The sequence below is a fragment of the Caenorhabditis elegans genome, chromosome IV (assembly GCF_000002985.6).
Source record: "Caenorhabditis elegans chromosome IV".
Taxonomy (NCBI): domain Eukaryota; kingdom Metazoa; phylum Nematoda; class Chromadorea; order Rhabditida; family Rhabditidae; genus Caenorhabditis; species Caenorhabditis elegans.
The window spans coordinates 15,184,707-15,209,943 of NC_003282.8; the positions used below are offsets into that span (position 1 = coordinate 15,184,707).

Here is a 25,237-nt window from a genome sequence, read left to right on the forward strand (position 1 = left end):
GTAATTGATCGCTTTTTAATATCTTTCTATCCTGAAAAGATGTACATCTTAGACGAAATGATGTATGTGGTTGAAGAGTTCAAGAAATGGAGGTTTTTCTCGTTGGAAACGCCTAGTTTGACGTTGAAATTTACATAAATAATCACTTTTGTACTTTTCTCAATATTTCAAAGTTGTTACAACTTTTTCAAAAAAAAATTTTTTTCGAGAATTTTGAATTTTTTTTTGCAAAAATTGAAAAAAAAAATCCAAAGGGTCCCCCCTTATGAAAATTTTCAAAAACTTTTACGAAATTTTTTTTTGAAAACTTTTCAAAATACGATCAGATCTTTCAAAAAATGCGATGTCGGTTGTTTTTTTTTCAGTTTGAACGTTCAGAACACGATTTCAGACGAACACCTGAGGCTTAGTAGAACCTCTAAGTTCAAAAAAGGCATTCACTTCGAATGCTTATATCTCCGTGGAAAAAATTATTATGACAAAGTGATTAACTACAAAGTTGTTTATCTTGTGTTAAAGTACGACTTTGTAGTTAATTGTTTTTTATCAAAAAATTCGGTGGTTGAGATATACAGAGAGAAAGAGAAAGAAAATACAAGCGTGAAGTTGCGGGACTTCTCACAACTTTATCTCAACCACCAATTTTTTGATAAAAAATGATCAACTATAAAATTGTACTTTTGATTAAGATAAACAACTTTGTAGTTGATTACTTTGCCATAAAAATTTTTTCCACTAAGATATAAGCATACAAAGTGAATGCGATTTTTAAACATTTTTTAAACACAGTTCTACTATACCTCCGGTTTTTGTCTAAGCTTGTGTGCTGAACATCCAAACTCAAAAAAACAACAAACATTGCAATTTTGTATAACATCTAATAAAAATTTGAGAAGTTTTCAGAAAAAAAATTTCGAAAAAATTTTTGAAAATTTTTTTTTTTAAGTATCAAATATTTATGAGATATTGTAGAAATATCTTTACTTTGTTGTTTCTAAGCATTTTCTTGCAAAATTCGATGCTTTCGATGAGTCAAAACGGAATTCTTTGGGACACTGAACAATAAAACCTCATGTCTTAAAAAGGATGTATCTCATTTTAGAGGCGAGGTATCAAAAAGCCGTCAATTACAACATAGTCAAGCTTAAAACAATAAACGTTTTCATAGTTGTAAGCATTTTCTCACCTTTATCGAGAACTGAGATATTGTTCATAACAGATCTAGAATTTTTTGGTCATCTTTCGGAGCTCACATCTCCGCAGTCACTGAAGATAACTAAAACGTACTAACTAACAAAATGTTTTCCATATTATTGCCAACAACTTTTTAGTTGACCACATTTTATTAATTTAAACGCCAACAGAGTTATAAGTCTTTGAAAGTAAGATGTCTATATGCTCATTCAATTCTAATTTAAGTCATTGTTTAACTCAAAATGCAACATAAAAGTCCAAACTTGTAAAAACTACCAAAATTGTGTTTTTTTATAAAGTTGAACAGTTTTTGAATAAAATTTCCAAAAAAAATTGTTTTTCAACCATAATTTTTTCAACCCTTATGATCAAAATCGGAAGATCGGAGGAATCAGATTAGAAGAGAACCCTTATCTTTTATGAGCCTTCTGAGCTGAATATCGAGATCGTAAGTCAGAATAATCAGATCATAAGATGAGCCTTATAGTATTCCAAGCTAGTAGGACATTTTACAGCCTTTTCCCAAAAGAACATTGTTAATACATTCAATTGTGAGTGAATTCGAAAATCCGTTGAAAATTGCATTTAAAAAGTTGTGAAATATGAACACAATTTAGTTGAAAAATACATATCTAGTTGAACTAGTTGAAAAAAAGTTGTCACCATTGATCCTAGCCCCACCAAGGTACACCCCACTTTGTCACTTTGGATACTTTATCTCCAAAGATCTTTGCAAAGAACCTTTGTCACAGGCGGTTTTTGCAAAGTGGGAGAAGACTCGGCCACTAGCATAACATGAAAACGGATCATTTTCTTGAAAACCTGGTACGGTGGATCGCCTTGAGAACTATTTTAGATAATTTTGGGTCAGGTATCAGAATGATGGAGCTAAATACGCGAGATAACTAGCAGTGAGATGCCCTAGATAACTACTTAAATCGCTTTGCAACTAACGAACGTGCGCGCGGGATTGGTCAACAGGTAAACTTTCAGAACTCGAAGAAACAGGTCAGTAGTTGGACTCCGGATGGTAACAGAAAATCCTTTCCAAGTCTTGGGGTGGCTTAATCATGTCATCGGATAGTGTGGGGTGGCTTATACAAGAACTGAAGTTAAATTTTAAAATTTTTCAGCTGAAATAAGTGAAAAAAGGAAGCATAAATTGTTTTCGCAATGTGCCCTTTATGCTCAAGTTTGTTCGCAAAGACGAGCATTTTGCTCCATTTTTGCTTATGTTTTCAAGTACCCATTCGAAGCACGCGCGAACTTCGGATGAAGCATAAAACTCGTACTCGCGAATCACCTGTGTAGATGTGATAACCACTACACCACGAGACCGCTGTTTTGCATATGTCACCAAGGCGGAGACAATCAAATTCTCCGGGGTAAATGTTTCAAGTATGCAAGTGTTAATATAAACGCCTACCTGGAGATCCACTTTCGGCCTGCTTAGTATAGTGGTTAGTACTCCACGTTGTGGCCGTGGCGACGCTGGTTAGATTCCAGCAGCAGGCAACTATTTTTATTTCCAAAATCCAAAAATTTCAGAGAACAATTTTCTCGATCCACTTTACTAGCCAGTGTTCAATAAATAATTGGCATATTTTCAAGTATCTGTTTACAATTATTTCTGCCATCAAGTTGTGCGAAAATTAGTTTTACACTTGGTTTGTCACAAAACCAATTCTCAAAACGTATTGGACCCGAAACTATTCAACTCAAGCTAAAAGTAAAAAAAAATTAGAAAAAGAGTTGCCTGCTGCTGGAATCGAACCAGCGTCGCCACGGCCACAACGTGGAGTACTAACCACTATACTAAGCAGGCCGAGAGAGCTCGAAGAAAGAAGCGTTGAAGTTGAGCACCATGTGCACCATACTGGCTTCTTGTTGCAGTTTTATCGGTATTTTCTGATAAATTTCCCTAAACATCACTTTTATATGAGATTTAATTCTTACTAATTGATGGGGGATGTGTTAGGAAAATTGTTTGAATGAAGCAATTGACAACCCGTTGGACGTCGGGTGCAATCGAAATATTCAACAAAACAAGGTTCACTTATCATGGGACCAACCAAAACTGTGCATCACTTCTCCACCATATCGTGTTTATTTAAACCGCCTGCTTAGTATAGTGGCTAGTACTCTGAGTTGTGCGGAGGGCGTGGTTCGATTCCAGCAGCAGGCATTGATACTTTTGTGGAGTTTTTTTAACACAATTTTTTTCACGTAGTTTAATTATATCTAACGAGAAAGAACAGATTTTGTCAGATTTTCATTTCAAGAAGTTTATGTGCCTAGTTTCATTTCGTTTACAATGTGTGAAAAAATTGAATTATCTATATGGATTTTCCACTGTTTCATAGAAGTGATAAGAAAAACACTGATTATCATTACTTATATATAAAAAAATACAGTTCGTCTGTCTATAGTTTGTAGTCTATGTAGTCTTTGTAGTCTGTGACGTCACACCCAAAGTCAGTGAGAGTTGTGGGCGGGGCTGTCACCTTCGTGGTGAGACCCTTCGTGGTGAGACCCATCGTGGTGAGACCCTTCGTGGTGAGACCCATCGTGGTGAGACCCTTCGTGGTGAGACCCATCGTGGTGAGACCCATCGTGGTGAGACCCTTCGCGGTGAGACCCACATTTTTGGCGGGAAATTCAAATTTTCAGTGAAAAAATTTTGGCGGGAAATTCAAATTTTCAGTGAAAAAATTTTGGCGGGAAATTCAAATTTTCTGTGAAAAAAATTTTGGCGGGAAATTCAAGTTTTCAGTGAAAAAATTTTGGCGGGAAATTCAAATTTTCAGTGAAAAAATTTTGGCGGGAAATTAAAATTTTCTGTGAAAAAAATATTGGCGGGAAATTCAAATTTTCAGTGAAAAAAATTTGGCGGGAAATTCAAATTTTCAGTGAAAAAATATTGGCGGGAAATTCAAGTTTTCAGTGAAAAAATTTTGGCGGGAAATTCAAGTTTTCTATGAAAAAAATATTGGCGGGAAATTCAAATTTTCAGTGAAAAAATATTGGCGGGAAATTCAAATTTTCAGTGAAAAAATTTTGGCGGGAAATTCAAATTTTCAGTGAATAAATTTTGGCGGGAAATTCAAGTTTTCAGTGAAAAAATTTTGGCGGGAAATTCAAATTTTCAGTGAAAAAATTTTGGCGTGGCGGGAAATTCAAATTTTCAGTGAAAAAATTTTGGCGGGAAGTTCAAATTTTCTGTGAAAAAAATATTGGCGGGAAATTCAAATTTTCAGTGAAAAAATTTTGGCGGGAAATTCAAGTTTTCAGTGAAAAAATTTTGGCGGGAAATTCAAATTTTCAGTGAAAAAATTTTGGCGGGAAATTCAAATTTTCAGTGAAAAAATTTTGGCGGGAAATTCAAATTTTCAGTGAAAAAATTTTGGCGGGAAATTCAAATTTTCAGTGAAAAAATTTTGGCGGGAAATTCAAATTTTCAGTGAAAAAATTTTGGCGGGAAATTCAAATTTTCAGTGAAAAAATTTTGGCGGGAAATTCAAATTTTCAGTGAAAAAATTTTGGCGGGAAATTCAAATTTTCAGTGAAAAAATTTTGGCGGGAAGTTCAAATTTTCTGTGAAAAAAAATATTGGCGGGAAATTCAAATTTTCTGTGAAAAAAATATTGGCGGGAAATTCAAATTTTCAGTGAAAAAATTTTGGCGGGAAATTCAAGTTTTCAGTGAAAAAATTTTGGCGGGAAATTCAAATTTTCAGTGAAAAAATTTTGGCGTGGCGGGAAATTCAAATTTTCAGTGAAAAAATTTTGGCGGGAAATTCAAATTTTCAGTGAAAAAATTTTGGCGGGAAATTCAAATTTTCAGGGAAAAAATTTTGGCGGGAAATTCGAATTTTCAGTGAAAAAATTTTGGCGGGAAATTCAAATTTTCTATGAAAAAAATATTGGCGGGAAATTCAAATTTTTTGTGAAAAAATTTTGGCGGGAAATTCAAATTTTCTGTGAAAAAAATTTTGGCGGGAAATTCAAATTTTCAGTGAAAAAATTTTGGCGGGAAATTCAAATTTTCTGTGAAAAAAATATTGGCGGGAAATTCAAATTTTCAGTGAAAAAATTTTGGCGGGAAATTCGAATTTTCAGTGAAAAAATTTTGGCGGGAAATTCAAATTTTCAGTGAAAAAATTTTGGCGGGAAATTCAAATTTTTTGTGAAAAAAAATTTGGCGGGAAATTCAAATTTTCAGTGAAAAAATTTTGGCGGGAAATTCAAATTTTCAGTAAAAACAATTTTGGCGGGAAATTCAAATTTTCAGTGAAAAAAAATTTGGCGGGAAATTCAAAATTTCAGTGAAAAAATTTTGGCGGGAAATTCAAATTTTCAGTGAAAAAATTTTGGCGGGAAATTCAAATTTTCAGTGAAAAAATTTTGGCGGGAAATTCAAATTTTCAGTGAAAAAATTTTGGCGGGAAATTCAAATTTTCAGGGAAAAAATTTTGGCGGGAAATTCGAATTTTCAGTGAAAAAATTTTGGCGGGAAATTCAAATTTTCTATGAAAAAAATATTGGCGGGAAATTCAAATTTTTTGTGAAAAAATTTTGGCGGGAAATTCAAATTTTCTGTGAAAAAAATTTTGGCGGGAAATTCAAATTTTCAGTGAAAAAATTTTGGCGGGAAATTCAAATTTTCTGTGAAAAAAATATTGGCGGGAAATTCAAATTTTCAGTGAAAAAATTTTGGCGGGAAATTCGAATTTTCAGTGAAAAAATTTTGGCGGGAAATTCAAATTTTTTGTGAAAAAAAATTTGGCGGGAAATTCAAATTTTCAGTGAAAAAATTTTGGCGGGAAATTCAAATTTTCAGTAAAAACAATTTTGGCGGGAAATTCAAATTTTCAGTGAAAAAAAATTTGGCGGGAAATTCAAAATTTCAGTGAAAAAATTTTGGCGGGAAATTCAAATTTTCAGTGAAAAAATTTTGGCGGGAAATTCAAATTTTCAGTGAAAAAATTTTGGCGGGAAATTCAAATTTTCTATGAAAAAAATATTGGCGGGAAATTCAAAATTTTCAGTGAAAAAAATTTTGGCGGGAAATTCAAATTTTTAGTGAAAAATATTCTGAAGTTTCAATAATTTTAAAAAAATATCAAAAATTGTTATAATTTTCAGAAACGCTCGCCAAAAACTTTCGGAAAGGACCGGAAAATGTTTCATATGATTTGAAGAACATAGAGAAAATTATACGTTCAAGAAATTTAGAAATAGTTCCAGGAAACTTGAGGTTTTAAGTTGTAATTGCTCAGAACTTAGTTATATAATATTTATGTTGCTTGAAAATTTCCGGTAACCAGGGAAAAAACGTTCCATCTGCAAAGAAGGCTTAGAAAATTTAGAATTTGATTTCATTTTTGAGTACGCCAGTCGGAGCACGCGCTTCAGCGCGTGCGAACGGCTGGTAAATAGAATATTAATTGACGTTGAGAACGGTACTTTCTAGAAATATTTAATTTTTGTTCAGATTAATTAAGTTAAAAATCGTCGCCGAGAATATATTTCAAAAAAATGTTTTACTCAATTTAAGTATCTGAAACAGTAAATTTTTTTAATTTTACTTGCAATTAAAAAGTTCTAGAATTCACAGTTTTCATGGAAAAACAGTGCTGTGAGTTTATTTTTAAAATTCACTGTTTTACAAATTTAATAAATTACACACGTTTTTCCAGAATAAAATCTGAATTCTGGATTCCTAAAAGATTTGTTGTCGGTTAACATATTGTTTGAGCGCGACGAAGAATATTTATTTTATTGTGATTCGTATTAAATTATGTATTTGAAACTGTATTTTATTGAAGAAAACATGTTACTTCATTTTAAACGCTGATATTTTGTAGCCGGGCTGCAAATTTTTAATAATGTGATTATATATTTTGAAGTCTTTAAATTGGTTTTTCTGAGACCAAAAAATAGGAAAAAAAACAAAAATTCAAGTTTTTTGTTTCATATTTTGTTAAGCTTCAAGTTTGATTGTGATTAATTTTTTTCCAAAAAAGTAATAGTCTTTGATATAGCTTTTGAATTTGAAATTTGTGCTTAAAATATTTACTGTTCCAGAAATTCAATATCAAAACATTAAAATAAAAGCCCACAGTTTTTCAAAACTTTGTTTATTGTAAAACGTCAATGTTTAAAATTTCAGATTTTGAAGTTTATTTCTCGAAAAACAAATCGTTTTTACACAAAATGGCGGTATTTTCATGATTTAAACGGGGTTTCAAAGTGGTTTTCTGAATATGCCAATTTTATATTTTTGCTGTTTCATAATTATAATAATTTCAAAAACACTGCTTGTGTATTGTTATGCTATGCTAGTAGTATGTTAGCATGCTATTAGTTAAGCAGTTTTCAGTATTTAATAAATATTCATTACTCCCACATTTTCTTCAATGACATCATCCTCGAGTCGACTTCATCTGCCTGTGTAGTTAACTTTATTATAGTTTTTCTTCGATATTCAATGCATTGAGATGTTTTCCGGTAAATCAGAACCGGTATTGATAGGTTACCGTAGAGTGGACCCTGAAAGTAGAAATAGTCCTAGTAGATTGGAAAAATATAACACTTACAGCAATGAATTGGGTCATTGTATGAAAAGTGTACTCTGATAATCCAATTTCAAAGGCACGAGCAATTGTAACTAAAACATTAAAATTGCAAAAAAAAGATACTGTTTCAAGAAAAAATTTTAAAACAATTTCACATAATGGTGTTTATTTCTGATTCTCCTCCCATAGTCTCTTCAACAGCCTACAATAGTTGGTAAAAAACCCTGGCCACGTGGCCGCTTAGAAAAAACTAGGCCATTGATTTTTCTGCCACGTAGCAGCTACCAAATTAATTAATATATCCTAAAATAAGCTTCCAATTCAAGCAAACCTGCGACAGAAGAAAGGCAAGAAAATATGAGATGAGTGACTGCAATCACGAGAATTGATTTTGTAGTCAGCACATTTTCAAATGATGAGTATCTGGTGTTCGTGTCGTATATGCTGTGACAAATTCTGAAATGAACTTATTTTTTTGTGGAAATATTGATTTTTAAAGGAAACTTCTACACTTTTCCGACTCCTGTTGATTTTACTGTAAAACTTAAGCAACCTATGTAAAACAGTGGGAAAATTTAAAAATTTTGCTTGGAGAACAATTGGAAAAGTGATATTATACGTGCAAATTTAGTACCTTGTGAAACGTTGCAAAGCTCCTTGATAAATTAAATTCTAAAAATGTATACAATTAGTTACCCAGTTCATTAAATTTCTAAAAACTGAATAATTCTAATCATCGGACACTGTGAATTTTCTTAATTTTAATATTTAGTTTCTTTCGGAAAATTTCATTGATGTCATTGATTTCATTGATTTCATAGAAACTGAAACGGATAGTGAGTGCAACTGTTGTTATAAGTCAACATTTTGAAAATGTATTGAATAAAGTTAGAATTTTGAAAACCGTTGTTACCAGCCTCCGCTGAATCTTTGCACTTAAAAAAAACTACGTGAAACAGTTGAAACATGTGAGAACATTTTAAAATTGTTTTTTCAAAGCCCGCAGTTATAAATGAATTTTTGCCAATTGAACAAATTAAACAAGTCAAGTAAATCAAGGTGCATTGCTTGTATCAGGTTGTCCCATAAGTTTTTGTACTTTTTTTCAAATATTTTTCCAAAACTTCTAGAAAGTTTTAAAATTTTTTCATCGTAGGTCGTGTCAAGGTCGGGTCGTCCCCTTTCAGAAAAGATTCATTTCATCCATTTCTACTTTGCCACGATGACAATCATCAAACTTGAACGTCGAGACGTTAGATTGCTTCTTCTTTATGAATTTCGTCTTGGTCATTCAGCAATGGAAGCGGAACGAAACATATGCATCAAACATCAAACATATGTGCAATGTAAAACAGTACATTTAAAAAATTGTCTAAAACTTTGGCTTATTACAAATTATCACCAAAAATAGTAGTTTTTTGCTTTTTTTTTCGACGATTTTAAATAAATTATAATTTTGAAAAATACAAGAAATTCAAATAAACTATGCGAAACTGTGAGAATATATGAGGTAAATTGAAAAAAAATTTAATTCCAAAATTGTTTTCAATTTGATTATAAAATCTCCAAAAACTTTATTTCTATCAACTTTTTAAAATATAAATCGAAAAAACCGAGCATTGATAGTATTTTGGAATTGACAACATATAATTAACCATTAAATTTAAATTATAAATTATAAATTATTATTATATATAAAAACATATTGCTTTCACAACAGTTGTCCTAAATTATCTATTTGAAACAGAAAATGTAAGTTTTGTGAAAAAGGCTTAATTTTATCGGAATTCGTTGAGAATTCGACTGATTCAAATCATGTTTCAAAAATCAAAAATAATAATTTTGTCAATAAAATTGAAACAACGTTTTTAAATAAGTGGAAAATCATGTACCATACAACGATTTGTATTTACTGTTTATTGAAGTTGTAATTACACTCGTAACCACAGATTTTGCGGAGCGGTAGCTCCCGAAAACGGCCCAAAATAAACACCCTGAAAACCCAAAGAAATAACAGAACAGGTATGTGCTAAGTCATCATTTCCTTCGTGGGTGGTTAGATGTGCAGGTGGAGTACGGTAGATGGCGGCAATTCAAACGGTCCCGGGGCGTCTCGTGGTGTGAAGGCGATGCAGATGACGACTTTTAACAGAGATAATTGTGGAATTAAACGGGAAAAGATACAAATATGAAAGTCGTGAAGAGAAGAATATTTCTTATTCTCCGAGTTCGCGACACTCCCGGCCCCAAAAAGATGGCACGTAGGGACATCTCGGTTCACGGTAGCCTTTTCTGGGATAGTATCTTTCTTGGTCACAATTATCTCAATAGCAAATTTATTTTTGGAGACAAAATCAACGTCATGATAAGCAACTCCAATTTTGACATTTTTTGGCCGTCTCTTGCCGTGAACACTATTCTCAACTGTATCAGTACTATAGGTTCCAATTTTTGATAGAGCATTCTCTTTTCTGGCTGAGTTGCTCAATTTCATATTGAATTCTTCTTCCCGAAATATTTTCTTTTGGTGGTTCAGTTTTTGATGCTGCTTCTGCAAGCGGATTCAACTTAGGAATATATTTTCCTTTCTTTCCTGTTCCAACTTTTTTGGAATCCTTGCCAACAGGCGTCACGGCTGGCTCATTTGCTCCCCGTGGAGTACGAATTTTGTTGACGAACAAGTCTCTAATGAGACGAGCTCGACTCGCTGTCGTATCCAAAGCTTTCATGACCAAATTCTTCCGGGAGGTCACCCTCGTTCCAAAACCCATCTTCTGAAGTATCATCACCATCCGTCCATTCTTCGACTTTATTTGCCTCATCTTCCAGGTCCAACTTCTTCTGACCTTTCTTTTCGTCTCGATACTCGTTGATAGCCATTTTGGCATTGATCTTTCTATCGATCCATCTTTCTACCTTGTGGAATTCACCATGGAACTTGGAGCTCTGAGTTTTGATGAGCACGTCTTCTGCAATAGAAGTTGGCAATTTCCCAATAATCGATTGATAAATCGATGGAGTATCTACGTTCAGTCCACGATTTTTCATGTCATACACCAGAGATGTAATGATTCCAATGTCCAGTTTCATCTGTTCAAAATCATGCTGATCAATCTTTGCTTTTCTGAATCGTTTCTCGATCTCATCCAGTGGACGAGCATTGCTCAAAAAGTTATGATCCAGAATTTTCCAAGCAACCTTGTAGTTGCCACTGGTGATTTGGAGTCCGCGTAATAACGATTGAGCTCTTCCCGTGACACAGCTTTTCAATTGGATCAACTTCGACTTACTCGAAAGATCTGGATTTTTTCCGTATCCCTCCATGAAAATGATCTTCCATTTTGTGTTCAAAATCAGCAGCCATCGAAAAAGCATTTTGCGGAGCGGTAGCTCCAGAAAACGGCCCAAAATAAACACCCTGAAAACCCAAAGAAATAACAGAACAGGTATGTGCTAAGTCATCATTTATCTCCGTGTTGCTGATTAGTCAATCAGCAACACAATCACACAAAGGCCAATTATCAGGGGACGGGATAAATCAATCAACCAAACTTAAAACAACAATTAATTAGAACTCCAAAGCGACAATTATCAGAACTCCCTGTCGACCGCCGGCGGCGTTTCCTTCGTGGGTGGTTAGATGTGCAGGTGGAGTACGGTAGATGGCGGCAATTCAAACGGTCCCTGGGCGTCTCGTGGTGTGAAGGCGATGCAGATGACGACTTTTAACAGAGATAATTGTGGAATTAAACGGGAAAAGATACAAATATGAAAGTCGTGAAGAGAAGAATATTTCTTATTCTCCGAGTTCGCGACAACAGAACTGATCATAATATCATGGCCCGACAAATATCGGGTTCCGCTCCTTTTATTTCCTTGGGGTGTAAGTACTAAACGGCGCGTGCAACGCAGAGCCCGGTAGATGTCAGGTCATGATATTACCTACCCTCGTGGTTCAGTCATTATCCCACACTCACAAAAAGAGCATAACAAGAAAAATTGAACAATTTTTGAGAAATAATTGACTAACACCGAAGAGGGTTCACACTTTTGTTAAATCCTTATAGATAGTGTTAAGTTGGAATTTCCAACACGGATTCGTTTGTGTATCTAAAAAATTTCCCACATTTTCTTAAGCTTCATATTCATTTTTGAATCTTTTTTTTTGATTCATAACTTACAATTAATTACCCCCTGTCAGCTTTTCAAAATTATTAGGCAATAATTTGTTTTGTTAAAACAACTATATGAAACAGTCAATTTCTTCAGTGCAGTGTTTTGTTAAAATTTAAAAAAACTCATTTAATCAGATTTTCAGATCGATGACATTCTAAAAGTGAGGTTGGAGTCTGACTGGAAAACGGATGATCAAATTAAACTATGTTGTTCAAAAGTTTGATCTTAAACAAACTTTGTAAAACAGTACAATCTATTCAAATTTAAGTAATTTAATAAATCTCCAATTTTGCAAAATCCACCCACCTTCTATCCCGTTTAACAATAAAACATAACAATATAAGTATAACCACACAATTCAAAATAGTGAATACAATTTTCAGATGGGTCATCTTTTGAAATGCACCCAATGCTAATTGTGGTGGATACTGACATGTTGGTACATATCCAGCACGAGAGACTCCTCCGTAAACGAGAATATGCCCAATGAATGTAAAGATTAACTGAAATGTGTAATATTTTAATGAAAGTTTATTGAAACAGGAAAAAAATGACTGAAAAATTTTCAAAAAAAAAATCCTGTTTCTGAAAGGTAGTAAGTGTGATTAATTTACTGTTTTGTATTAGAAACTCTATCTCAGATAAATCGAACCACGCAGGCGCCGCTCCAAACCACGCAGGTGACTGCCCACCACGCAGACAACGCGTCAAGACCACGCATGCAACCAAAAGCACGCAGGTGACGCCTAAGAACCACGCAGGCGACTTGACGGTGGGCAAATCTCAAAATTTGCCGAGCTCGGCAAATTCGGCAAATCTCTTTTTTCAATATTTGCCGAGCACGGCAAATTCGGCAAATTTGCCGTGCTTAACAAACTCGGAAAATGTTGATAATTTTTGATGTTTTTTGGAACACCAAAACTACCGAATTTTTAACACACATCTGGTTTCTGAATTAGTTCCGTGTAGTATGTCTGCTTAAGCATAAAACTAACTCAATTTTGTGTCATTTTACTAAATTTTTGGCGAAAAAATCAATAATTTTAGTCAAAATTGTACTGTAAAATTTTTGACGTGTGCGGCAAATTTCGAAATTTGCCGAGCTCGGCAAATTCGGCAAATCTACTTTTTTGAAATTTGCCGTGCTCGGCAAATTCGGCAAATTCGGCAAATTTGCCGCACACCCCTGCTGCAAAACCACGCAGGTGACGCCTACATACCACGCAGGCAGCCAACGTTCAGCCACGCGCGGGATTCCTAGGCCAATGGTTGCGTACTCCTCTCGGACAACTTTTTCTTCTATTTTTTTTCCTAATTTAATGGAATTTTCCGTTTTCTTTTCTTGCAAAAAGCACTTTTATATTAATTTTCAATGTCTTCATGAAACTCAATAATTGTTTTCAGGTAAATATGTCAACCCCGGCCCGAAAAACCCCGTAAGGAGGCCGAAAGCGGCGTGGCAATGGACTGGAGGAGGAGGAGACACCAAAACGCCCTCCCTTCAACAATTTTCTTGTGGCAAGTGTGAAGAAGGAGAAACTGGAAACTGAAACGTATAGTTTCACAAAAGCCCAGCTCCAACAGCTGCTCGAAAAAGCGGTAGTTTTGCTAATTATCGCGTTTTGTCACTAATTTACTGTATTTCAGAACGCGAAATCGGCCAGCCACCAAGAAAATCTAGATCTAGAAGAAGAGAAAGATGAAGACGATGAATACGAGGAAGCCGGTGAAACAAGCAACACCTACCAATCGGGAATTTCGGATGACGACGATGAAGACCGGGATTCTTCAATTTCAGACGGTAGACATTAGGATAAAAACATTAATTAAAACCATATTTTCAGATGAGCTGTTCCAGATTTTTGAAATCTGAATCTCGCAGAACTCGGATCGATATGGTAAGGCCCGAAGAACAACATATCTCTGTTAAATCGATAATTTTAGAGCAATATCACCGCGGAATTCGTCATCAACAATTTGATCGGGGAACCTGCCCTGAGTATTCTTGGATTAAGTGGAGGTTTAAATTCAGAAAAGCAAGCAATTCGCTAAAAAAAATTTTCAGAACAACATAATGTGCAGGAGATCTTCATAGCTGGACTAAAACCAATGTGATGTCAACGTGCAAGATTGATCCAGAACGCGGCAAACATTTGGGTGGCCGCTGTAAGTTGTGAAATCTCCAGATGTAGTTAAAATAGTTCACTTTTCAGACAATTCCTCCAGAGCTCCTCCACACCTTCAGTATCTACCCCAATTCGGTGAATCATCAGATTCTTCCAGGAAGACTTCTCAATTGGCCTATCAGTAAGCTATTCTTGTCCAATTTGTTTCAAAACAAAAATTTTCAGGCGTTCATTCTACATATTGTATCCGGATTCGAAGGACAGTTCCCGAGTGCGGATTTTGGAGATATTTTCTCCCGACAGGTGGATCAAAAATTGTAAACACTGTTTTCTATTTGCGTTATTACGGGACCATGAGATCATGAGAATGCCTATTTACTGGCGCGAAAATATTGGCAGGCCGCGGCAGCTAGAGAGCGTGTGGCGAAGAGAGACGCAGGTCTCTTCGCTACGAGATATTTGCCGCCAGAAAAGTAGGCATTCTCATGATCTCATGGTCCCGTAATACCAAAACTCAAAAATATTCCAGCTTGAACGCACGAAGAAAGATGAGCCAAAAAAAGAAACACCATCACACTGATCGCTCGAAGGGAAACAACTGTCTTATTCGGCTTAATTCTGCTATTAATTTTTTGTTGTTGTGTTTTTTGAGATTTTTTTGTTAGAATTTCGTTTTCCTTTATCGATTTGTTTTAGGTTTCATTTGTTATTTACTTATTTGTTGGATTTTAATTTATTGCTTCTCCTTTCTATTTTGTATATTAACGAGTCCCCACGAAAAGGGGAGCAGAACGAAAAGGGGATCTGCAAAAAGGGGATCTGCGAAAAGGGGAGATACGAAAAGGGGAGATACGAAAAGGGGAGCAACGAAAAGGGGAGCTGGCACTGTGCCAAACGCACAAAACGCATTTTTTCTTACGCAACGCACGTTGATTTTTAAAATTTTCTTCTAGAAGATACGCTTAACAACACGCGACGCGTAACATCGGAGCATCGTTGTATCGTTTTCTTCGAGAAAAATAGCGATTGGCACAGCGCCAGATCCCCTTTTCGTTGCTCCCCTTTTCGTATCTCCCCTTTTCGCAGATCCCCTTTTTGCAGATCCCCTTTTCGTTCTGCTCCCCTTTTCGTGGGGCCTCATATTAACGCCCATCCTTCCCCAACATTCTTAAATTTTTTCTAATCCCGTTAATTTCCAAAATATTCGACTGTAACTTTTTTAAAGTTTTTTTTTTGTTTTCTTAGTTTATAAATAAATATTATTTTTGAAAAACAATCGTAATTTGCGTTTTAGATGGTTAAACGATAGGAAGGGGAAGGAGCGGGCTGCGAACTGCCATTGCTGCAAGACCACGCAGGCAACGCGTTGAAACCACGCAGGGACTGGCATTCATGAGCGTGGTTTGTACGCGTTGCCTGCGTGGTTTGGAGGCGACGCCTGTGTGGTTTGATTTATCTGAGATGTTAGCTTTCAACAAAAAAACACTCACAGACATTCCAACCAACACTTTCGAGACATTCCTTGAAATTTGCGGCTTGCTATATAATTTTAGCAGACAAAACGCCAAGAATCTATTAAAAACTTATAATTTTTTGATTTATAACAATATTTACCGATCAAAAGTCAGTGAAAAAACTAGCCACGTGACAAGATATGAGGTGAACATGTATAGACTATTATCATAGTAACATTCAGTACTTGGGAATTCGATTTGACACGGATCGTCGGAATATTTCCATATTTGAATTTGGAGGCGGACCTGGAATTAGTTAGGAACATCTCAAACACTTTTTGAATGTATATTAAACACAAAAAAATAACTACAGTGAAAAAATCTAGGTGTGACGTCATTTCTAATTCAAATAGTAAAATTTAAAACATCATTTACTATTAATAAAGCGCTTATTCCGTTTGTCCATAGTTTGTAGTCTATGTAGTCTTTGTAGTCTGTGACGTCACAGCTTACAGAGGCGAGGCGTTTTAGGCTGTTGGAGGAATATTGGTTTGGGGTTAGTGGAAAGATATGGTCGGGGTACTGTAGGAGTACTGTAGGATTACTGTAGATTGGGAAAAATTGACTTTTCGCCTTTTGAAGGGATATTGGTTTGAGGTTAGTGATGGGATGTGGTCGGGGTACTGTAGTAGTACTGTAGTAGTACTGTAGGAGTACTGTGGGATTACTGTGGTTTGGGAAAAATTGACTTTTCGCCTTTTGAAGGGATATTGGTTTGAGGTTAGTGATGGGATATGGTCGGGGTACTGTAGTAGTACTGTAGAGGTACTGTAGGAGTACGGTAGGACTACTGTAATTTAGGAAAAATTGTGTTTTTGTCTTTTGAACAGATATAGATTTGGGGTTAGTAGTGGGATATGGTCGGGGTACTGTAGTAGTACTGTAGGAGTACTGTAGGATTACTGTAGTTAAGGAAAAAATTGACTTTTTGTCTTTTGAAGGTATATTAGAAAATTCGAGAAATGTTCTATATAGAATCGTCTGGAAAATTCGAGAAAATTCAAAAATGTTCGTGGTGATTCAAATTTTCTGAGAAAAATATGTTGGCGGGAAATTCAAATTTTTGTGAAAAATATTTTGGCGGGAAATTCAAATTTTTAGTAAAAAATATTTTGGCGGGAAATTCAGATTTTTAGTGAAAAATATTTTGGCGGGAAATTCAAATTTTTGTGAAAACTATTTTGGAGGGAAATTCAAATTTTTAGTAAAAAATATTTTGGGAGGAAATTCAAATTTTTAGTGAAAAATATTTTGGCGGGAAATTCAAATTTTTAGTAAAAAATATTTTGGCGGGAAATTCAAATTTTTAGTGAAAAATATTTTGGTGGGAAATTCAAACTTTTAGTAAAAAATATTTTGGCGGGAAATTCAAATTTTTAGTAAAAAATATTTTGGCGGGAAATTCAAATTTTTAGTAAAAAATATTTTGGTGGGAAATTCAAACTTTCTGAAATTTTAAAATTCTGGAAATTTCGAAAAAATTCTGGAACGTTCCAGAACTTTCTAGAAAAATCGGGAAAAGTCTTCAATGTTCCAGAATTTTCTAGAAAAATCGGGAAATTCTGGAATGTTCCAGAACTTTCTAGAAAAATCGGGAAAAGTCTTCAATGTTCCAGAAAATTCTAAAAAAAATCGGGAAAACTCCGGAACGTTCCAGAACTTTCTAGAAAAATCGGGAAAATTCTGGAATGTTCTAAATCGCTATAGAAAATTCAAGAATTGTCTGAAATGTTCCAGAACTTTCTAAAAAATTCAACAAAACTCTGGAATGATCTTCTGGAAAAGTCTAGAAGTTCGTGGAGCGTTCTAAAATTTTCTGAAATTTCTAGAATCTTTTAAAAAGATCAAAAGTTGTATAAATGCCATGAACTTAAAAATGTAAAAAATAACGTTTGCCAAAAACTTTCGGAAAAAACGTGGAAAAGTTTCATATGATCATATGACATGAAGAATATCTAGAAACGTTCATGAAATTAAGAAGTAGTTCCAGGAAACTAGAGTTTTTTTAAAGTTGTAACTCTTGAACACTTAGTCATATAATATTCATATTGCTTTGAAAACATCTGGAAAACTGAGAAAAAACGTCCCATCTGCAGAGAAGCGCTTAAAATTTCTAGAATTTCATTTTAATTTCGAGTACGCCAGTCGGAGCACGCGCTTTAGCGCGTGCGAACGGCTGGTTTCCCAAATAACACAATTGGCACACTGTTTTTTTTCAGTGAAACACGATTTTTAATTTGTTTTTTCTGAAATGATTTTATATTCACACTAAATTAATCAAAATTACATCTTGCGGGTTTTGCCAAAATCTACTGAGAAAATAGCCCGGCAGATGTCGGTCACTACATTTCTCAATTATAAATTAAAAATACAAAACGGGTCAACAATATCAAATGAAGCAAAATTTAAAAAAATTAAAAATTAAAATTAAAAACCAAAAAGTGCATCTGAAACAGTAAATTATTAACTAACCTGAATAACCAGATAAACCATTTGATTGAAATTTACACTGATCAAAAGAGAAAATAATAAAAATTGTGTTCCACTTGAATATACATTATGGAATTTCAGTACCCGTACTGCATAAATACTCGCGAAAAAAGTGAGTAGAATAATTGAAGTTGATAGAAAAAAGTTGATTTTTATCCAAATTGAATTCATTGCCTCGAGAATTCCAGAAGATGTGCATCGAAATAGTTCAAGCTCCGTGGCTGTCTGGTTGGTGTACATTGCAACCTGAGAAATGGCGTGTTAGTGAGATAAATAAAAATTAGAATAATTACAAGTAGTCATTGTAAAAAATTATGTGAAAATGGTCAAAGTTTAATAATTATATTTGTTTTTAAAAATGTGGAAAAACTTTTTTTTTGCTGTTTCAGATAATTCTTATAATTGACTGGAAGAGAAATAAAATCGATGTTTTGAGTCAACTCCTCAACAAAAATAGTTAAATTTTCTACTGTTTCATTGTAAAATTAGATATTGTAACGAGAAATTCTTTTTTTTTTTCATCATATAGATTTCATCTGATATGTAAAAATATTATTTATTTTGATGCAAGTTGAACTTTATTTCCAGAATTTTTTAAGTTGTCACTTTAAAAAAAAAACTGTGTGAAACAATTTATATTTTGCTTCAAGTGTTTACAACCTTCTCCCCATATGCGTAATTTTTCAAATTTGTGCAAAAAAACGTAATTTTTGCATTTTTTTTTTGAAATGGAAATTACGAGTTTCAAATCGAATTTTTTTAAATGTTATAGAGGTGAAAACAGCCTAAACTTAAAAAATCCTATGTAAAACTTTTTTGCTGTTCCAAAAAACTGTGACAAATTTCAGAATTTCTGTTTCAGTTTTACTTGCGCAAAAGAATACGCTTCAAAGAAAATGTTTAAAAACAATTTCATAAAACAGCTGAACAATTTTTTATTTAAATTTTTCCCAGTTAAAACAAACAAGTATTTTCTCATTGAGTTAAATAACATTGTTGAAACATTAAAAAAATGTTTTGGCGTAAAAAATGGTCGTACCAAAATATTGCAGTTTCAGATATATGGTAAAGTTCCAGATTGTACAAATTTTTGTTAAAAAGCTTTTGGATAAACTCAAATTCAAATTCTGTTTTCGAAAAACTGTTTTCGAATTACTAATAAAAAAAAAATTCATTGAAACCTGGTAATATCACAATGTATATCACAGACCTGTTGGTTTAGAATTTTTTTTAAATCTAGACAGCTCTAGTAACAGAATAGTTTGTTGATTTTCAGACGGGAAAAAGCTTTAAAATTGCACCTCTTGCTCGGGTTTTTTTTTCAGAAAAATGAACTTAGAGGAAGTACAAACTTAAGACGTAGCCAGATCAGAAGAAATAATTAGATTTTGACTTTTTTATATCCATTGAAAAAATCAAATTTTCGACATAAAATTGGAAAAAAGTGTGCAAGGCAATTAGAAACAATGATAAATTCTAAAAGCGCAAAATTTTCCAAAATTTTTCATAATTTTTTTTGAATTTCCGCGCTGAGAAATGACGTTTTTCTGACATTTTTGCGTTTACCAGTGAAAAAATGTTTTCAAAATTTTTCTAAAAGCTGTTAAATTTGCTCATTTTGACGTTATTTTTCACTGTTTTTTCTCAATAGATCACAATATTGCTGAAATGAAACAAAAATTTGAGCAAAAAATTTCAAAACATAGTGAAACATATTTTGTTAATTTGAAAATAAAATCATGAAAATGTTTTCATTATCAGTCTAAATTTCATTTCAGACTAAACTCTCTTTTCTTGAGTAATTGCTAGGTTCACCTGTCTAAGAAGCAAAATTGCAGGTTTGATATTGATTTTGTCGAGTTTTTGTGAAACTAAAAACGAATGATCGTGTGGGTAATTTGAGAACTATTGAACAATACGGAAAATGTTTGAAAGCTCAATTGTTAGACAAAAATTAAGTTTTCGGATTTTTAACTGAACATTTTACTTTCCACCTTACCAATACTGTAATTAATCTTAGCTGATCAGAATATCTTTAACAACATTGTAAAACTGCAAATTTTCAAATTTTGAAAAATTAAATTTTAAATTCATTTTTTAAAATTATAATTTTAAAATCAGTTCAAATATACAAAGCAATTCACTCGTATCATTTCAGACGGAAATTCTTGTTTGAATTTGATTTTGACAAATTTTTGTGAAACTAAAAACGAATGATCGTGTGGGTAATTTGAGAACTATTAAACAATACGGAAAATGTTTGAAAGCTCAATTTTTAGACAAGAATTAAGTTTTTTTAAATAAAAGTTAAGTATACTAACCTTAATTGATGAGAATATATTTAAGAATATTGTGAAACTGTAAATTTTGAAATTTTGAAACAAATTTTAAATTCATTTTTTAAATCAGTTTAATCAGTACAAAACAATTTACTCGTATTTCAGAATGAACTTTTTCACAAAATTGCTATTAACTACTTTCCCAAGTAATTACTAGGGACATATTTCTCAGTGAAATTTTTTTGGCAGAAAACCTATTAGACTTTGCTTGACTAATTGTTAAGCTTAAATTTTTGAACATAGTAAAACGGAGAACTTTAAAAATTCCGGGACATGTTTTGCACTAGTAATTTGCAATTTTCCATCGGTTAGATTAGTTTCTTGAAGCAGTCAGAATATTATATGTACCAAAAAATTGAGATAATTGAAACAATTTTTGAGGAGACACGAGCACTGTTGAAAAGTAACGCAGTAAATATTATAACAGGATTGTGAAACTGCATTTTTTGGTAAATTTTTTTAACTGAATTTCAAAATTTTCAAAATTGTGAGCTCAACTTTTTTAATAATGAACTTACTAGATATGCTTAAGCAAAAAAAAAACAACTGACAAAAAATGAACTCATTACTAAAAATCGTAACTTTAGCCAGTCAACCGGTACTTTTTGTGTAGCATTGTGTTCTTAAACTTTTTTCTTTGATTTTTTAAATAAAAAATATCACAATCAACGCAGCGGACACATCAGAACCTTGTTAAAACTTCCACTATAAAATATTTGGAATATGGCTACACTCATAGTTATATGAAACGTTTGAATTCGTTTTTTAAAAAATATTTTCAAGGTTTCAGTTAGTTTTTAAATTTGCTCGGAGTTGTTCAGTTTTTTAATTTAAAACAGTTGAGCATTGACGGTTAAAAAAAATTACTTTTTTTTTACGTGACTATCAATTTACGTGACTATCAATTTTCTTATACGTACGTCTTTTATCAAAATATATCGAAACAGTCAGTTTCTATTCAGAAAAAAATTAAAATTGGAATACCCTGTTTAAAGTGGAGAAAATGATCAAATAACTCTAAAAAACTAGGTACTTATTTCAATCAAAATTTCATATTCCAGACAGAACCAACCCACGCATTGATTGTCATTGGATATGGTCCCGACTACTGGATTCTGAAGAACACTTACAGTAAAGTATGGGGAGAAAAGGGTTATATGAGAGTGAAAAGAGGTGTCAATTGGTGCGGAATTAACACCGAAAAACCACTTTTGCCTATTTTGTAATTTGTTTTTTAAAATATTGTCCTAAATTTGGAATAAATATTTTAACAGCAATTTGTTGTTCGCTTCACAATGTTGTGTTTGAATCAGAGCACTAAATCACACTGCCATAATAAAAGACTCTTAAAATTGCAATTCAATCATCCCGATGGCATTAGTAATTATTCCAAACATTTTTTTTAACTCTTGGTTTATCTGCTTTTTGAGGAAATCGACTTTATTATTCTACTAAACTCTGAAAATAAATAGTTTTTGGCAGTTTTGTAAGAAGCTCATTGCCTAGAAAGTATTCAATCAAAATATTGTACTTTTTCAACTTTTTGTTATCAGGATACATTTACTTTTACAACATTATTTTTAATTTTGGATACAAGACCAATAGAAATTACAAGACCAATAAAAGTTTCAAGAATCAAACTGAAGTTTTCAAAGATACGTTCGTTTCTAACTTGATCATTTAATGTCATGAAAAAATTTTACTGTTTCAGATTACCGGCAAGTACTCGTTCTTGATAAATGAAATTATTGGATGATTGAATTGCAATTTTAAGAGTCTTTTATTATGGCAGTGTGAAACATTTAATAGTTATTTTTGAACATTTTTGATTACTAGGAATATCTGAAATTTTAATAACGCCCATATAATGGCGCTTTTTGGTTTTGCCAATTTATTTTATATCCTTGCAAATTTGGTTTTCACAATTTGAAAAACTGAGGAAACCAATATTGGCAGTGTTTGAATTTTTTTGAATATTTTGATTACTTGGAAAATTGAAACAAGTTTTTTTATAACTCCTGCCAAAAGCTTGGGGTTAGAAAAATTTCGCAAAAATGTTTACTGTTTCACACGCGTATTATCAAATACAAAACTAACATAAAATTTAATCGAATTTCTAAAATTGCCAAATTGAAAACAATGAGAAATAGGCCCCTCCCATATAATGGTGGGTATGCTTTTTTTGCATTTTTTGCATTTTATGCTTTTTTTAATGCTTTTTATGCTTTTTTGCATTTTATCCGCCCACATCTTGGCTTATTTGCAGGTTTTAATCAATTTAAACTACTCCATCGAGGATGTTGAATAGTAGCTGTTGAAAACCTTTTAATATATAAAATGTGTGAAACCGACAAAAAATTTCAAAAATGTCAGCACCGAGCTTCACTACTTCTCCACGTCAAAACACTTGCGTCGCTGGTTTGCATTAATTTTCATAGCTGGTTTCTACTGGGAAACATGCATATTCTTCATGGCAGCCGATAACTCCTATATCGACGGAATAATTGAACAAACTCTTCAAAAATCCTATGGTTTTAATTTAAGTAATGTGACATACGTGGCAGCAGTTTATGAAATTGAGGAAAATGGAGTTTCGGATTGGAATCTAAAGGGAATTTATATGGGAATATCATTTTTTACAATTATTATTTCAACTATGATAACGTGTTATGTTTGTATGTGGAAGATTGGGGAAAAGGTGCAGTTGTTTAGGCATTCGATGATTTATAATGAAGTGCAACAGGAATTATTCAAGGCACAGTGTATTCAGGTCAATACGTTGCATTGCTTCCTCGCAAAACTCAATTGATTTTCCAAACAACATGAAACAGTAAAAATTCTAAAAATTTTGTAATTCTCTTAGTTTTGAAAATTGTATTGTTTTTTGTCAAAATAATAATGTGTCAAAATTATCGAAAAGTTTTCGATTCACTCAATCTATTAACTGGTATGAATTTAGTAACGACAATTGTCTTGATCTTGAAACATGACATTATTTTTCAAGCTCGTGAATTTGCAAAAAACACGACCAAATATATTTCCACATTACATTTAAAACCTCATAGTTAGGTAATTTTTGAATTTATCAAAAAGTTTTGAACAAGTGAAACATGTGGAATCTAGAGTGAAACATGTGGAATCTTAGTTTATTTTTGGAAAACTTGTGGTTCACTTGACAGAACTAAACCTAAAACATACGTTGGACTTTTTTTTTGACAACATGAAATTGTTAAAGGTTTAAGCGTTCTGAAATTATCTTCAGATTAAATTTTAGGACAGTTTGTCGATTTTTATCTGAAAAAAAATTTAATTTTACAATCAACAAAAAAAGGACACTTAACATTTTTTAAATTTAGCTACGACAATTGTTATGATTCTGAAACTGAGTTTTTTTTGAGTTCATGAATCTGCCGAAAACAGTTTTTGTTAAAACTTTGATAGCTCATTTGTTAGGAGCTTTTTTTTAAAATTTAAAACATTGCAATTATGAGTGGAATTTTGTTTTACTTATTAGTTTTAGTATTCTGAAAAAAACTGTGATTAGAAATAAAAACATATATATCTAAGTATTTTTCAAAAAGGTTTTGAATTTTAAGCCTAATATCGAAAAATGCATCTAATTGTAACCTAGTAATCAATACGTTAGTAATTTCTCCAATTTAAAAACTATTTTATCATAAACATGAAACAGTTATTCAAAGATTCAGTTATTTTATTTTGTGTTATGAAATGATAAAATGCAATGTATCCTAGTAATGAACATTTAAGTTTTAGAAATGTTTTAAAACTTAAAAAAAATCAAAATTCAATTGAATAACCAACTTTATCACGGATGTGAAAATGCATTTTTCTCATGTTAAAAAATATTTTGAGCTGAAACTTTTGACCGGAAACGTTAATTTACATTGAGATTATTTGGAAATATAAATGATTTTCAGCCACTGTTTTACGAGGTTTTTAAAACCTATGCCGAATTAAAAACGTATTGCCTTGTCTGTCCTAAAATCATCCAACTCTTTCACAAAACGAAAAGTAGTTTTGTTATATAAGTTTTGAATTTTGATTAATTTTCTATATTTTGAAGTACTAGGAAAGCACCGGGAGCAATTTTGTTTAATGTTCAGTTTTCACATCTGAAAAAAAAAATAATTTTTCTCTTCACTAAAATTGGTTCAACGATTCATTTTAATTGATGAGAAACAATACAGTATATCCTTAACCTGAAACATTAAAACTAATTTTTATTCAAACTCTATTTCAATGAATTTCAATATTTCCAGTTGTGCATTCCAAGTGTGCTCGTCTTCCTTCCAATAGTCTCTGTCCTTCTTCTTCCAACTTTTCAATTCAACGGCAGTTCCATTTTCTCATTTGTATTTCTTTTTGTTGCTACGTACTGAGTTATCGATCCAATTGCAATTGCTCTCACAATCAGTCAATACAGAAGTGCAGTTTTTCGGAAAAAGGAATCCGGACGGAATGAGTTTTCAATGGAGTTGTATTGATTTTCTGAGCAAGTTAAAGTTATTAAAACAAATATGCATTCCAACTATAAATTAACTATATGAAATTGTATAAAATTTGTGGAGATAAAGTGATTATTTTTTAAGCTTTTCGGTTGATACGATAGGAGCTATATTTTTTTATTGTAATTATATTTCATCCGCTGTGGAAATAGAACAAATATTATAGAAGTTATAAACATTCATATTTGGTGAAACGTAGTGACAAGGGCTAAAGTTATCAACTACTACTTCAATTATGTAATAAGTATTTCCCATTGTTTAATTAAATATTAGGTTCATGATCCTCAAGCTGTTG

The 25,237-nt window shown here is 32.7% G+C and overlaps 1 protein-coding gene, 63 non-coding genes and 4 pseudogenes across 68 annotated transcripts; 27 read left to right on the top strand and 41 right to left on the bottom strand.

Annotated features, from left to right (window-relative positions):
• Nucleotides 1-2,631: 2,631 nt before the first annotated feature.
• Nucleotides 2,632-2,723, bottom strand: Y40H7A.308. The gene has a single exon (NR_062025.1). It is a non-coding gene; the product is annotated as an Unclassified non-coding RNA Y40H7A.308 (non-coding RNA).
• Y40H7A.t1 lies at nt 2,638-2,709 on the top strand. Its single transcript has one exon. It is a non-coding gene; the product is annotated as a tRNA-His (tRNA).
• Nucleotides 2,724-2,936: 213 nt separating the features above from the next.
• Y40H7A.309 lies at nt 2,937-3,027 on the top strand. Its single transcript, NR_062026.1, has one exon. It is a non-coding gene; the product is annotated as an Unclassified non-coding RNA Y40H7A.309 (non-coding RNA).
• On the bottom strand, nt 2,948-3,019 carry Y40H7A.t2. Its single transcript has one exon. It is a non-coding gene; the product is annotated as a tRNA-His (tRNA).
• A 285-nt stretch (nt 3,028-3,312) lies between the features above and the next one.
• On the top strand, nt 3,313-3,388 carry Y40H7A.310. The gene has a single exon (NR_101981.1). It is a non-coding gene; the product is annotated as an Unclassified non-coding RNA Y40H7A.310 (non-coding RNA).
• Nucleotides 3,389-6,695: 3,307 nt separating this feature from the next.
• 21ur-6752 lies at nt 6,696-6,716 on the bottom strand. Its single transcript, NR_062027.1, has one exon.
• On the bottom strand, nt 6,697-6,717 carry 21ur-14327. Its single transcript, NR_062028.1, has one exon.
• A 182-nt stretch (nt 6,718-6,899) lies between these two features.
• Nucleotides 6,900-6,920, top strand: 21ur-7912. The gene has a single exon (NR_062029.1).
• A 21-nt stretch (nt 6,921-6,941) lies between these two features.
• On the bottom strand, nt 6,942-6,962 carry 21ur-8303. Its single transcript, NR_062030.1, has one exon.
• Nucleotides 6,963-7,317: 355 nt separating this feature from the next.
• 21ur-10847 lies at nt 7,318-7,338 on the top strand. Its single transcript, NR_062031.1, has one exon.
• A 187-nt stretch (nt 7,339-7,525) lies between these two features.
• 21ur-15249 lies at nt 7,526-7,546 on the top strand. Its single transcript, NR_062032.1, has one exon.
• Nucleotides 7,547-7,592: 46 nt separating this feature from the next.
• On the bottom strand, nt 7,593-18,317 carry sra-30 (G-protein coupled receptors family 1 profile domain-containing protein; the record flags this gene model as incomplete). Its single annotated transcript, NM_070432.3, has 7 exons — nt 7,593-7,745; nt 7,793-7,863; nt 8,103-8,227; nt 12,254-12,450; nt 15,564-15,645; nt 15,688-15,833; nt 18,060-18,317. The coding sequence occupies 7 exons, from the start codon at nt 18,315-18,317 to the stop codon at nt 7,593-7,595; spliced, it is 1,032 nt and encodes a 343-aa protein (NP_502833.3).
• On the top strand, nt 7,938-7,958 carry 21ur-13455. The gene has a single exon (NR_062033.1).
• Nucleotides 7,940-7,960, top strand: 21ur-11907. Its single transcript, NR_062034.1, has one exon.
• 21ur-4607 lies at nt 7,941-7,961 on the top strand. The gene has a single exon (NR_062035.1).
• 21ur-9363 lies at nt 8,270-8,290 on the bottom strand. Its single transcript, NR_062036.1, has one exon.
• 21ur-3532 lies at nt 8,271-8,291 on the bottom strand. The gene has a single exon (NR_062037.1).
• On the bottom strand, nt 8,350-8,370 carry 21ur-12823. The gene has a single exon (NR_062038.1).
• Nucleotides 8,580-8,600, bottom strand: 21ur-1622. Its single transcript, NR_062039.1, has one exon.
• On the bottom strand, nt 8,663-8,683 carry 21ur-5669. The gene has a single exon (NR_062040.1).
• On the top strand, nt 9,621-9,641 carry 21ur-15534. The gene has a single exon (NR_062041.1).
• Y40H7A.15 lies at nt 9,828-11,146 on the bottom strand (annotated as a pseudogene). The gene is made up of 3 exons: nt 10,525-11,146; nt 10,375-10,478; nt 9,828-10,322 (listed from the first exon to the last, which is right to left on the bottom strand). Coding segments are annotated over exons 1-3 (1,221 nt in total).
• On the bottom strand, nt 11,961-11,981 carry 21ur-6159. The gene has a single exon (NR_062042.1).
• 21ur-5525 lies at nt 11,962-11,982 on the bottom strand. Its single transcript, NR_062043.1, has one exon.
• 21ur-10225 lies at nt 12,124-12,144 on the bottom strand. The gene has a single exon (NR_062044.1).
• 21ur-8013 lies at nt 12,128-12,148 on the bottom strand. The gene has a single exon (NR_062045.1).
• 21ur-8948 lies at nt 12,129-12,149 on the bottom strand. The gene has a single exon (NR_062046.1).
• Nucleotides 12,248-12,268, bottom strand: 21ur-9964. The gene has a single exon (NR_062047.1).
• 21ur-15220 lies at nt 12,569-12,589 on the top strand. The gene has a single exon (NR_062048.1).
• On the top strand, nt 12,572-12,592 carry 21ur-402. The gene has a single exon (NR_062049.1).
• On the top strand, nt 13,359-14,833 carry Y40H7A.7 (annotated as a pseudogene). The gene is made up of 8 exons: nt 13,359-13,546; nt 13,595-13,748; nt 13,792-13,845; nt 13,892-13,967; nt 14,013-14,113; nt 14,161-14,254; nt 14,299-14,390; nt 14,603-14,833. Coding segments are annotated over exons 1-8 (990 nt in total).
• Nucleotides 18,318-18,504: 187 nt separating the features above from the next.
• On the top strand, nt 18,505-18,525 carry 21ur-7691. The gene has a single exon (NR_062050.1).
• 21ur-13813 lies at nt 18,510-18,530 on the bottom strand. Its single transcript, NR_062051.1, has one exon.
• A 485-nt stretch (nt 18,531-19,015) lies between these two features.
• Nucleotides 19,016-19,036, bottom strand: 21ur-8716. The gene has a single exon (NR_062052.1).
• A 135-nt stretch (nt 19,037-19,171) lies between these two features.
• 21ur-7030 lies at nt 19,172-19,192 on the top strand. Its single transcript, NR_062053.1, has one exon.
• A 532-nt stretch (nt 19,193-19,724) lies between these two features.
• 21ur-3624 lies at nt 19,725-19,745 on the bottom strand. Its single transcript, NR_062054.1, has one exon.
• On the bottom strand, nt 19,726-19,746 carry 21ur-4822. The gene has a single exon (NR_062055.1).
• A 319-nt stretch (nt 19,747-20,065) lies between these two features.
• Nucleotides 20,066-20,086, bottom strand: 21ur-2477. The gene has a single exon (NR_062056.1).
• Nucleotides 20,067-20,087, bottom strand: 21ur-1882. The gene has a single exon (NR_062057.1).
• A 285-nt stretch (nt 20,088-20,372) lies between these two features.
• On the bottom strand, nt 20,373-20,393 carry 21ur-15280. The gene has a single exon (NR_062058.1).
• A 285-nt stretch (nt 20,394-20,678) lies between these two features.
• Nucleotides 20,679-20,699, bottom strand: 21ur-3956. The gene has a single exon (NR_062059.1).
• Nucleotides 20,700-20,788: 89 nt separating this feature from the next.
• 21ur-5781 lies at nt 20,789-20,809 on the bottom strand. The gene has a single exon (NR_062060.1).
• Nucleotides 20,810-21,245: 436 nt separating this feature from the next.
• 21ur-6258 lies at nt 21,246-21,266 on the top strand. The gene has a single exon (NR_062061.1).
• Nucleotides 21,267-21,293: 27 nt separating this feature from the next.
• 21ur-11166 lies at nt 21,294-21,314 on the bottom strand. Its single transcript, NR_062062.1, has one exon.
• 21ur-2171 lies at nt 21,297-21,317 on the bottom strand. Its single transcript, NR_062063.1, has one exon.
• A 160-nt stretch (nt 21,318-21,477) lies between these two features.
• On the top strand, nt 21,478-21,641 carry Y40H7A.147 (annotated as a pseudogene). Its single transcript has one exon. A coding segment is annotated over exon 1 (164 nt).
• A 350-nt stretch (nt 21,642-21,991) lies between these two features.
• Nucleotides 21,992-22,012, top strand: 21ur-7391. The gene has a single exon (NR_062064.1).
• On the top strand, nt 21,994-22,014 carry 21ur-13805. The gene has a single exon (NR_062065.1).
• On the top strand, nt 21,995-22,015 carry 21ur-8419. The gene has a single exon (NR_062066.1).
• Nucleotides 22,016-22,151: 136 nt separating this feature from the next.
• On the bottom strand, nt 22,152-22,172 carry 21ur-2497. The gene has a single exon (NR_062067.1).
• On the top strand, nt 22,163-22,183 carry 21ur-8167. Its single transcript, NR_062068.1, has one exon.
• 21ur-5820 lies at nt 22,166-22,186 on the top strand. The gene has a single exon (NR_062069.1).
• A 338-nt stretch (nt 22,187-22,524) lies between these two features.
• 21ur-4738 lies at nt 22,525-22,545 on the top strand. Its single transcript, NR_062070.1, has one exon.
• Nucleotides 22,546-22,699: 154 nt separating this feature from the next.
• 21ur-4113 lies at nt 22,700-22,720 on the bottom strand. The gene has a single exon (NR_062071.1).
• 21ur-14444 lies at nt 22,701-22,721 on the bottom strand. Its single transcript, NR_062072.1, has one exon.
• A 69-nt stretch (nt 22,722-22,790) lies between these two features.
• Nucleotides 22,791-23,188, top strand: Y40H7A.9 (annotated as a pseudogene). Its single transcript has one exon. A coding segment is annotated over exon 1 (398 nt).
• 21ur-1059 lies at nt 23,180-23,200 on the bottom strand. Its single transcript, NR_062073.1, has one exon.
• Nucleotides 23,201-23,335: 135 nt separating this feature from the next.
• On the bottom strand, nt 23,336-23,356 carry 21ur-3715. Its single transcript, NR_062074.1, has one exon.
• 21ur-4602 lies at nt 23,339-23,359 on the bottom strand. The gene has a single exon (NR_062075.1).
• Nucleotides 23,360-23,576: 217 nt separating this feature from the next.
• Nucleotides 23,577-23,597, bottom strand: 21ur-12035. The gene has a single exon (NR_062076.1).
• A 137-nt stretch (nt 23,598-23,734) lies between these two features.
• 21ur-344 lies at nt 23,735-23,755 on the bottom strand. The gene has a single exon (NR_062077.1).
• A 285-nt stretch (nt 23,756-24,040) lies between these two features.
• 21ur-2565 lies at nt 24,041-24,061 on the bottom strand. Its single transcript, NR_062078.1, has one exon.
• A 132-nt stretch (nt 24,062-24,193) lies between these two features.
• Nucleotides 24,194-24,214, bottom strand: 21ur-13744. The gene has a single exon (NR_062079.1).
• A 187-nt stretch (nt 24,215-24,401) lies between these two features.
• On the top strand, nt 24,402-24,422 carry 21ur-9101. Its single transcript, NR_062080.1, has one exon.
• On the top strand, nt 24,403-24,423 carry 21ur-1018. The gene has a single exon (NR_062081.1).
• A 155-nt stretch (nt 24,424-24,578) lies between these two features.
• Nucleotides 24,579-24,599, bottom strand: 21ur-10357. The gene has a single exon (NR_062082.1).
• A 323-nt stretch (nt 24,600-24,922) lies between these two features.
• On the bottom strand, nt 24,923-24,943 carry 21ur-3925. Its single transcript, NR_062083.1, has one exon.
• Nucleotides 24,944-25,212: 269 nt separating this feature from the next.
• On the top strand, nt 25,213-25,233 carry 21ur-4055. Its single transcript, NR_062084.1, has one exon.
• The last annotated feature ends 4 nt before the right edge of the window (nt 25,234-25,237 follow it).